Raw genomic sequence first — 11,426 nt, 5'->3', positions numbered from 1 at the left:
TAAATGGCAGATCAATCGATAGCACGCCACTGGGTACAGGGTACGTCCGTGCTGCGTCTGAAAAATTGAAGGCGCGATGACGCGAAGCGTGAGTTCTCAATGCTCTGCTATATGCTGCCGATGAGGTGTCGCTCAGATTCGGGAGAAAAGTTAAAAAAGAGGCCCGAACACATCTCTCCTACATTCGGCTGTGTTATTCACGCAGTGCTTGAAGCATCATTACGAATAGGACGAACGCAAACAAACACAATATGGAAATAAAGCGAGGGAAAGGATGCGCGTCAACGACGGCGCAGAGATACAACTATTCGTACTTGATGGACTTCTGTGCTGCATCTGAAAAATTGAAGGCGCGATGACGCGAAGGTTGAGTTCTCAATGCCCTGCTATATGCTGCCAATGAGGTGTCGCTCAGATTCGGGAGAAAAGTTAAAAAAGAGGCCCGAATACGTCTGTCTTGTCGTCGGCTGTGTTGATACTCGTTCTTTCTTCTTTTTTCAGGTTCTTGCCTGATGCTTTTTTAGGATGGATTTTTAGACCCACGTCTTAAGCTTGTGTAAACCGCAGCACTGACACGGTTCTTGGGGAAATAATGGTGCTTGGATGCGTCTAGTGGCTTTAATTTTTTTTGTTTTCTGTAATTTCAGAAGTCTGTCGGTCACTTCAATACGCTCAATTTTGCAATTTTTACTCTGTACGATTAAAAAAAATTTGCTTTGCCAAAATTTTCTGAACCTTTCTCCACGAAGGGGATGCCCCATCAGGAAATATCACATTACGCCCCTTTAACCAGCCAAGGGTCTACGCCCTCAAATGCGAGCCAGTCCGACCCTGACCATGAAGCGTTCCTGCTTCAAAAAACCTTAAAATTACATCCGAAAACAAAGTTCCTTGCACAGGAACAGTTACAAATTTCAACGCAAAAATTTCGAGGAAATTCACTTTATTGATTTTCTGAGTTGAATAGAACACTGGAAAAAAAACCACATTGTATCTAGAGTCCAGACTCTTGAAAACATTGACAAGAAAAAATACTCTTGATTCAATCAGATTTAAGCAAGAGTATTTTTTCTTAACCATTTTTTTAAGAGTTTGGACTCTAGATCCAATGTGTTTTTTTCCCAGTGAAGGGGATAAAAATCTGAATAGAGATTTATAAAATGTCTTAACTGAAACTCGAGCAAATTTTGCAACGTTGGATTGCAATTACCCCTCAATCTCTGATCGCCCGTAACGACAAGAAATGTGCATACTCGTAAATCGAGATATGTGATTTTTCACTTTTCCCGTCGGCGTAACCACCCTGACTCGCGCCCACGGCGGGGTTTCCATTTTCACCGTTCGTTATTACTTCGTCCTTCATCAAATTATCACATTCTCATTCTTTTTGCACGCTCGCGGAAAATTCGGTCCCGAATCAAGTCATCCCGGGCTTCTGAGCAGAAGTAATCGATTGCCAACTGGACGAAGAAGAAAATTCAAAGAGCAATGAAAGAACAATTATTATTATCACGGGAGAAGAAAAAGTGACATCAAGTTTGAATATCCGCGCCGAAGACAAATCCGAACGGAAGAGGGGAGAGGGGGAAAGCGTTGCGCGAATGGGCGACGCAAGAAACAGCGCGAGAGTGGGGAAGAGACTCATTCATATCTGCCCCCCCTCTCTCGAGTAGTGGCGGCGAGTTTTCGAATCCGAGGAAACCCATTTCGGCAGTCATGCTGTAGTCGCTTTCGAGTGTACAGTATGTCACTCTGTGCGCGTTCCGACTCAGTGGATTACTGTAAATGACTTCTCGCTTTTTTCGCTCTCGCTGTGCCAGAATGCCATCGTAGTTTCTTCGCATTTTCGAGTGTTTATTTTTCGCGCCTGACATTCAATCACCGGTGTGTTTCGTTGTCGCGCTCTTCCGATCGCGATCCTGCGCATTGTTTGTTTGTTTTTTTCTCCTACCCGTGTTGATATTTTGAGTTCCACGCCGGTGCCAGCAGTGTTTTGAAGTGTGTTTTCAATTGTGCCGTGCTTGTCCGAATGGAGTCGGGAACAAGTGATACCGCGAATAGTGACCGATCCAGTTAGCAATGGCTCAGACCAGCCAGCCGCCATCCCAGCAGCACCCGCACCAATGCAACCCTTGCAATTTAGTTTTCGACAGTTTGAAGTCCCTCGAAGTGCACCACACGTACAATCACTCGAAAAATTCCTCCGAGTACCCTTTCAATCGTTCGCCGGCTTATCCGGGCTATGTCCTGGGTCCCGGCGCTGACTTTCCGGTGATCCCCCCCGCGAGTTCGCCGCACAGTCCGCAACCGAACCAGCCTCATCAAAACCAGTCGTATCGTTATCACCCTTACAATAACTATCCGCCCGAGTCGCCTCGGAATAATGTTTCCTCGTCTAGTCCCGGTGTCAATAATCAGCCCCGCGCGCGGGGGTTCATGTGCGACCGGTGCAATTTCATCGCCGATTCGCAGCAGCGGCTCCTGGAGCACTTGTCGGTGGCGCACGCCAAGTCGCCGACCTCCAACTTCCCGTTCAACGACTGCTTCCCTCCGCCGGCCGCCAAACCACCCGGCTCCGGCGAGGAGATCCTCGACCTGGACTCGCAGAAAGTGCACGTCTACAACCCGGCCTTGGGAGAGCCCAACGAGGAGAATGGCATCAACGGCCGAAACCACTCGGTCAACGCGATGGTGTCCTCCTGGGTCAACAACTCCCACCCGGAGAAGAAGTACTACCAAATGAGCCACCACAACGGGAACCTCCCTTCGCCGGACTTCCCGAGCGTCTCGTCGACGACCATCTCGCCGCCGACTTCGGAGAGCATGCAGCAGATGCAGTCGTTGAACTCGTACCAGCCGTACGAGCAGAACCAGCAGCTACCGTCGCAGATCTCCTCTTCCCAGACCGTGCCTAACCTCCCGACCCCGGTGCCGAACGGGAAGAGCGGGAAATCCTCCGGCGGGTCGTGGAAGTCGAACGAGGCCCGCAGGCCCAAGACCTACAACTGTTCAGCGTGTAATAAGTGGTTCACCAGTTCCGGACATCTCAAGCGCCACTACAACACGACCCTCCACAAGAACGCCGTGAAGCAGTCGAACCAGCCGGACCCGGCAGTTCTTCCGATCAGCGTCCATCACCATCCGCAGAAGGATCCCACGTTCGCCGCGGGTCTTCAGGGATCAGCTCCGAGCCCCCCACCCCCCTCCTCCAGGTCCGCCAACGAGGAAGGTGGCTCGACGCCGGCGCCTCTTCATTCGACGAAAACCGAGTGTGAGTCACCTATACCTATCAATAATGCTAATAATTCTAGGAATGTAACTTCGCCAACTAATTACAACAATTACCCCAATTTTTTATCGAATTCCCCAAACTTGATGGCAGGCCCTTCGGAACACCAATCGGGGGGCCTGCTTTTGAGTCACCCTCACCTACCTCAAATCAATTCCCACCTGTCCCCCATGAGCCCCCATCTGCCCCCTTCCATCAATTCTCATCTGCCCCCCATCAATTCCCACCTCTCTTCAATCAGTCCGCACCAGTATCCTCCGCACCCCCCTCAGTACCATCCAACTTCCAATATCCATCTTATCCAGTCAACTTCCCCGGCGGCGGCTATGCCAACTCCGCAGTTCATGGCTTTGGCACCTTCCCAGGGTATCCCCCCCTCCGGCTCCCCCGGGGGCATGGCGATGAATTACCCAAACTTGCAGCCCCCCCACGTCTCTTCCACCCAAGCAATTACCACCAACAGCAATTTTGGTAATTCCAATTCCGAGGGAGTTCAACCCTACCAAAGCGGTGAGCACCCGAACGATGCGTATTACCCAGCTCACGGTTTCGGACATTTCCAAAATGTTGCGTTCAACCAAATTGTAGAGCCTGACTACTACAATTCTTCTCAGGGTATCGAAGACGTGGGGGGGCAGGTGAGACCTCTGTCGGCCGAGAGCAAGGCCCAGAGCCCTCATAACGAATCCTATTCTATGGAAACTTTCACCAAGATCGGTAACAGTCCCACCAGCAACGGCGTTGGCGCCGATTCGCGTTCCGACAGCGGCCTGGAAACATCTCCGAGTCCTTTGGATCCTTTGGACATAAAGAAAGAATACGCCTACCTAAGCAATTACGAAGAGAGTAAACCTGACGTAAAGAAAGAATACGCCTACCTTAGCAATTACGAGGAGAGCAAACTTGACATAAAGAAAGAATACGCTTACCCAAGCAATTATGAAGAGAGTAAACCTGAGATTATTACCGGTGATTTTGATGTAAATAGAGTAAAAAAAGAGAATAATATTGGTTTTTTAATAAATACAGAGCCCCCTCAATTTTCTGATGACGTAGCCGACTCGTCGCAAAGAAAAGTAAAGCCCAAACCGCCTGTCAAAAAGAGAAACACATCGAGTAAAGATTTCGACGAGAAAAACCAGGTTTCCAGTTCTTTAGACTCCTTTCCCCGAGCTGGTGCGGATTCTCCTAAAGTAGAGAATAAAGTAATTCACAGGTGTGACGAGTGCGACAAAATTTTTAATAGGTCCTGTTATTTGACGCAGCACAACAAGTCCTTTCATTCTGGCGTCGAAAAACCCTACAAATGCTACCGGTGTGGCAAGCGTTTCGTGGCCGAGTCCTTGCACAGAGAGCATTTCAGCAAACACGGGGGGGATAAGCCTTTCAAGTGTGACATGTGCCCCAAACAGTTCAATCATAAGACCGATCTTCGCCGGCACATGTGCCTCCATTCTGGCGAAAAACCCTTTAGTTGTGACGTTTGCGGTAAGGGCTTCATCCGCAAAGATCACATGCTCAAGCACACCGAAACGCACCGACGAAAATACAAAGAACCACCCGTTTTTAGCTCCACGCCGCCGAAAATTCTCAGCTGAGAGTTGGAGCACTTTTTGACTCTAGTGAATTTTTCCCTGTATCTCTTCCTTTTTGTTATGTCCCTTACGCAATACTCAAATGTCCGAAAAGCAATTTTGTGTACTCAACTGCGCGTCGTTTATTTCACAGTGATATTGTTTTAGAGGAAATTACATGCTTTTTATCATTGAGAACAAACTTAGATTGATTTTGTGCGTTTCACGCACATCGATAGTCGCATGGTACCTAAAATTAACAGTACGTAAAAAGTGAACGAAAAAAGCCTCGAACCATCAGAATGGAGCCCCTTTCCTTCGCTAAAATTGTTTGCAAAAATTGACACTAGTATTTTGGACGTGCAGCTTTTTAAAGCGGTAGAAATGTTTTTCTAATTTTTTTTCCTCTGCTCAATTCCTGCACTTTTATTTTTAACAGCTAATCGCAAGTTAGCCATGTAAATTGACATCCTAAGATTAATACCTGTCAAAATTATAATAGGTATAAATACAGTAAGAGTACCTATGAATGACTACCTATCTTTTTTTACTTTTCTTAGTGTGGATAGGTTGCTTTTACTCACGTATTTTAGGTACCATGCCACTGAAACAAGGTCCCTCTGTGGGTGAATCACAGCTCAGAGTTCTCATGGTTCAGGATTTTTTTTTATTCATGCACCTACTTAAAACAAAACAAAATACGTCAAATATTTGTAAGTATATTTGTTTTGGAAACTTATTTTTGAATTTGAAATGTGTGAATGCTTCCGAAATCTGGATAAGAATTTTTTTTCTTTCTTTTTCAAAACAAGGTTTTGTTTAAAATCGTATACGTGATTTCATCAGCTTTAGGTACTCACTTTTAAAATAAAGATTCAGAAACGCATTTACTATGTCAGAGACCGCATTGAAAATTATCAGCTTTTTGTCAAAGTTCAAGAAAATCTTCGATTTAGTCAGTCACTTGTTGAATTCAAGCCGAGTTCCTAACAAACTGAATTGAATTGAACGTACTTATGCTAAAAAGAAGTACGCGCATAGGTTTTGCGTGTAGCATAGTTTTTTTTTAGCATAAGTACGTCCAGTTTAACAGAAAGGAGCCAAGTTTTGGGAATATTTCAAAATCCGTGTTCTCATTGTATAGTTCAATCAGGTTTTCGATTTATAACCTAGAACTTAGTTTCTTTTTGCTAAATTCAGTCCAACTACAAGTCGCTGTAAGTTATCGTCTAATTACGTTGGGCGTTTCAAAGTTTCTGCAGATATGATGTTTTTACATCAAATTAATCGATTCGTCTCGCTAGGCGAGGAATATTTTCAAGGAACAAGGAAATTACCTGAGACCTCTTTATAAAAAGCACGTTTACTCACTAAAAAACAAAACAGAATGCTGTAGAAATTGAGGCATTTTTCGGTGAAAGGACGTATGAGGTTTGCAATGCTGCCAAGATTGTGAAATTTCCATGGCGTTTGCGGCAAATGAAATTCATTCACAATCGACCCTCTTCCTTGCAATAGTGATGATGAAAAACTCTGAGCAGATTCATAGAAAAAGTCGTAGAAGAACTGTCGGATAAGTTACTTACAACTAGAGAACTACGTTGCACAATCTTAGCAGCATTGGAAGTCTCATACGCCCTTTTACCGAAAAATACCTCAATTTTTAAAAGCTCCGACAGCGTTACATTACTTCGCTTTCAGGTATTGACATTATTCTGCGAATAAAAAGACGTAAGTCCATTTTCACGTGAGTCTCGAAATGAGCAGAATTTTAAAGGCGACAGTGACTTAATTAGAGTGTGTTAACGGCTTTTTTGCGAGTTATGACAAGTCCTACGTTTTGGGCTATGTGAACACCATGAATGCGTGGTTTCTAGGCTAGTTGAACCATCATCGCACTAAGTGTGAGAAACTAAAGTGGCTGTTACATCTTCACGTGGATTCTTTCAAAATGACATACTGCAAGGTCCAAGATTTTTTTTGTGTAGTTTTTTGTGATATTGTTTTTGGCGTTCTCTGTTACCGTTAGGTATTTTTTCGCCAATTGCTGCATTTATGGCGAGAAAAAATCGTTTGAGCAAAACATTTTTTACGCACTTATAATCGCGGAACAAACTAACTCACGGTCGCTCATCTGAAAGTATTGCCTCGCCTTGCCGTTCCCCTTCCCCCTGCCCCCCGCCAGCGTAATGCTACCTTATGGTATCTAGAAAGTCTAATAGCATTGTGAGTTCGAAGCTTTGAGGAGAATTTTAGACGAGATTCAGGGAATTTTTTTTAACACTTGGTTGACTTACTTCTATTTGCTGCAGAAATGATTTTGCCCGATTAGCAGCGATGTTTGGCTGAAAACACGAAATATTCCTCATTTATTTCATTTTTATAACAAATCAGTTGTTCCGCAAAGAGCAAGACTCCCTTTTCTGTATAGGCACTCAAGTGCATTAAAATACATGCAAATTAGAGCTCATCTGAAAAGTGACTCTCTCTCTATTTGAAACAATTGATTCTAATGAAACTCCCGCCAAAATTTTGAACCATTCTGTTAGAGATGGTCCACATTTGCTGCCAGTCGCCCCCCCTCCCACCCAATCAGTATCCAAAATTTAACCACTTTCCTCACCCTTTGTGATCACGATAAGTTCGAGATGATCTCTCCTCTAACTTAAAGTTCTTTTTGCCTTAGTATTCAATTACCCACACCATACCTCTGACTTACGTGACTTGCACGTTTCTCTATTCCTCGAACGTGAAATTCGCGACTTTTTCAACTATTCACGTGCTTATGACCTAGAAAAATGTGAATACTCGAATGATTTTATCTCAGCCTTCAAAACCTTTATATTAATATCCATATTAATTTCTCTTTATATGTGATTTGTTTCCCAGTTCGCCTACACGTAAACTAATTCTTCTTCGATAATTCTTACTTCATAATCAAAATTACTTTATTTGTAACGGACTGTTTTTTCACCTCCTTCTTAAGTTGTTTCTTTTTTTTGTTTTTTGCTCAATTTATGTTAAGTCGTAATAATCAACATTATTTCATCATTTGTAATTTAGTTGTCATATTTACAGACTCGATCGATTTGTAAGATCTTCATCCTAATTTTTTTATCAGAACGTGGCTTCTCAATAAGTAGAGGTCATAGTAAACGGGTTTTCTCCCTTTTTTCCTATTTTCCCTCTACATTTAATGGAGCAAAATTGAGTTGATATTTCTTAATAAGGGCATATCAGAATTAATAAGGATTACCTTCTATCTATATCATGACAAAATTTGTATTTATGTATTTTCATGGCGAACCATGGTAAAGTGTACACTATGTAACATGACAAGACGTATCCTTTTTTCCAAGTCATGACCACATGGTTTCCTCGAGAGTTTTCTCTTACTGAAATTCAGCTTACAGTCGTCCAGTATTATACATGTTGATAGTATTGTTTCTTAATTTTATTTTCTGTTTAGCTAGATAGTTAAAGTAACTGTAATTTTGTGCAATGTATTTCCATTCCTTTAGATTGTTCAAATAATTTATTTACCCATTGGTTATTTTTTTAGTTTTGATCTGAATAATTTCTTTCGATCAAGATTTACCTCGCTTTTAGACATGGTTCACTTAAACGCATTCATCAACAATTTCTACCTCTGTAATAGATTGTTAAATCAATGTTAATGTACATAGGTCTTTGTAAATATTATTATTTTTGTTTAAAATTTTAATCTAGAATTAATCATACAACTATTGCGAGTCAATGATTGGAAGTACATCCGGTTTTTGCTCATTTTTTATAATTTTTCCCAGTGCGTGATGAAAAGTTTTCAAATGATGTATCTTTGTTTTGAAAGTCTCTGGTTGCCAAAATGACGAAATTAAAATAGGAAGTGAGTAAATTGTGAAATGATAAGCACTCGAACATTTTGAAAAAAAAAGAGATACTAATTGAACTGTGCCGTTTGTACTTAATTCATTCTGAGCGTTTACAAGAAATCTTCAGTAATACTATCAGTTACTCATTGTCTTTTTGTAATAAACTACTCACAGGTTTTCATTCTCTTCAATCATTAGGCACGTGTTATATGGATGGCTCAGGTACATTGTTCCTTATGGATGTTCTTTTTATCATTTTGCATTTTGAATTACGATACAAAACATTTTTTACGAATCGTATGCTAAAAATGAGTTTATTATACCTAATTAGTGATATTTCAAGAATCGGTGATCTTAAATAGCAAGCCTTCGTGGATCCTTAAATTGTACCCTAAACGGTGATCCTTGTCATAGGTGAGTCTCTCGAAAACTCAAGTTGATCTTTTCAATATTAACTTACGCTTCAGGCTTCAAGGAGCGCAATGTAAAAAATGTAATGCTATGTTATAAAAATTGTTACGTTTTTTCTCTCTGCCGAAAAAAGCTCAGCCCTATAACTCGTTTTAAGAAGATCAATTTTAGTCTTTAGAACCTAGTTTCTGGCGAAGAGATGTAAAGAGGCACTAAATGTAACACCCGAAGAAAAGTGAAGTTGATTTAACATTTTAGATGTAAGAAAAATGTGCGAGAACTTATAAAATGCTAAATCACCCGCCACAGCAGTTAGTTGTACATCTTGGCATTGCTAAAGTAACTGCTGTATCGGGTAATTCAGTATTTCATAAGTTCTCGCACACTTTTTTTTACATCTAGAATGTTAAATCAACTTCACTTTTTTTCGGTGAGCACCTATCGTGTTCTTTCAGGGATAGAAAGTTCTTTGATTTTCAGCAAGTTTCAGTGCGCTTATGAACCGTGGAAAACGAATCGTTGTTTCAAAAATTATTATTGGTGACAACAGAGATCGAAAGAAATTACTTTTGCGGCAACGATTTATTTTCTTCAGGGGCCTTGATCTCTTAAAACGGTCATTCTTTCACTACTATTTTACGACTTCATCATTTTTTTCAGGTTCAGATTTTTTTTTTCTTCCGAGAGAATATTTTAAAACACAGACCGTTCTCATACGCACTATTTAACACGGAAATTCCTCCAGAACTCTCCAGCTTTTATTGAATATCTATGAACTAGCAAAATTAAACTTTTTTCTCCTTCAAATAATGTGAATTAGATTTTTGCATATCATTCCACGATCAAAGACTTGTCCATTGGCCGTCAACTGTAACCTTTCCTACATAGATCGTGCAAACGTCAATAGGTCAGAAAGCCATCGACTTCATTCTGTCTTAAGACAGTTCCTCAAGTTTCATTTGTAACATTTTTTTTCCTCGATTGAATTGTTACTCCATACGATGACATAGCCCATTTTGCCTTCCATAATTTCCTTTATTTGTATACAAAATGTAATAATAGTAAGTAATTTGGTGACAAGACCCATTTAGACGTGTCATAAAGCCCTCCTCTCTTTCTTTCACAGTCGCTACCTCAGTAGTTTAATTTGTTGAACAGTCGTGATCGTGTAAAAATGTACATATCTTTATTTTTTATCGTTTTATTGTATTTTTGTCTTAAGTCATACCGCAGCTAATCAGGACAAAACTCCTTTTCTCCCCCATCTATAAATAATGTAGTCTGAATTTTGCGAGGAAGTGATAATTTTCTTAATCAAAATTTCTCTACGTTAACTTCAGTTCTTCCTCTTAAAGTGAGCTCACCAGTATTATTGCAGTATTTTTCCTCCGCTAAATATTTCTCAACTCCTTATCATTGCTGTATCGGTCTTTAATTTTAGAATATGAATTCATCAAAAAAATGTAAAAAAATCGATTTTGTGCATCTCACGTGCAGGAAAATTTACCAGTATCTCAAATCTTGCCATTTTTTCTACTAAGACTCCAACCCGTGAGAAATAATCAAATTTGTTGTTTTCACGTAAGTACTTACCGTGTTACTTAGACCCTCAATGTTAGGTGTTTTATTCTCATTTTTAGAAAATAACCACGCGTTAATTTTTTTCTTTCTTTTTTAGTAGGATCAATGTTCCTGTTAATCTCATTTTTATTGTTTTTATTATTATTGTCTTTATCATTATTTTTCTTTTTTCAATTTTGTATCAAAGTAAATGTTTCTCTTTTGTATCATTATTTTACGATTCAGTATTTGTTTTATGTTTCTTGTAAATAGGTTCAAAATGAAAAAAAAAATTAAAGTACAAATGAATCATACTCCTTGACTCATTCTTTCACCCACTAAGCCTCAGGTTAAAGAAAAAAGTACGGATTATTTTGCAATCTTAAGTAGATAACTGTAAGAATAATATTATATAACTCTTAGAAAAATTGCGCTTATATTGCGGAGCTATTACCTACTTAGGTTTTTTAAGTAAACTTTCACTTTGCCACCAACTGCACCTTAAAACATGTTCAAAATTGCCAATGTCTCCTATCCTGCATTTAAATAATGATCCAATTGCCTAAGTAGAATATATTGAAAATTAGGGGTCCAAGTATTTTGTATATCCTACTAAATCAACTGATTTTCAAACTCTTTGTTAGTTTTGCTCGTTGTCCTTCTCTTATTTACGGATTCATTTTTTATTTATTCATTTTCACTCATTTTAACAAAGTCTAG

General features: G+C 40.4%; 1 protein-coding gene across 1 annotated transcript; it reads left to right on the top strand.

Annotated features, from left to right (window-relative positions):
* Positions 1–1,209: 1,209 nt before the first annotated feature.
* zld (zinc finger protein zelda) lies at positions 1,210–11,020 on the top strand. The gene has a single exon (XM_019060261.2). The coding sequence runs from the start codon at positions 2,080–2,082 to the stop codon at positions 4,885–4,887; it is 2,808 nt and encodes a 935-aa protein (XP_018915806.2). The 5' UTR covers positions 1,210–2,079; the 3' UTR covers positions 4,888–11,020.
* Positions 11,021–11,426: the final 406 nt, after the last annotated feature.

The sequence above is a fragment of the Bemisia tabaci genome, chromosome 1 (genome assembly GCF_918797505.1).
Source record: "Bemisia tabaci chromosome 1, PGI_BMITA_v3".
Classification (NCBI taxonomy): domain Eukaryota; kingdom Metazoa; phylum Arthropoda; class Insecta; order Hemiptera; family Aleyrodidae; genus Bemisia; species Bemisia tabaci.
This window is presented reverse-complemented; position numbering and strand designations above follow the sequence as displayed.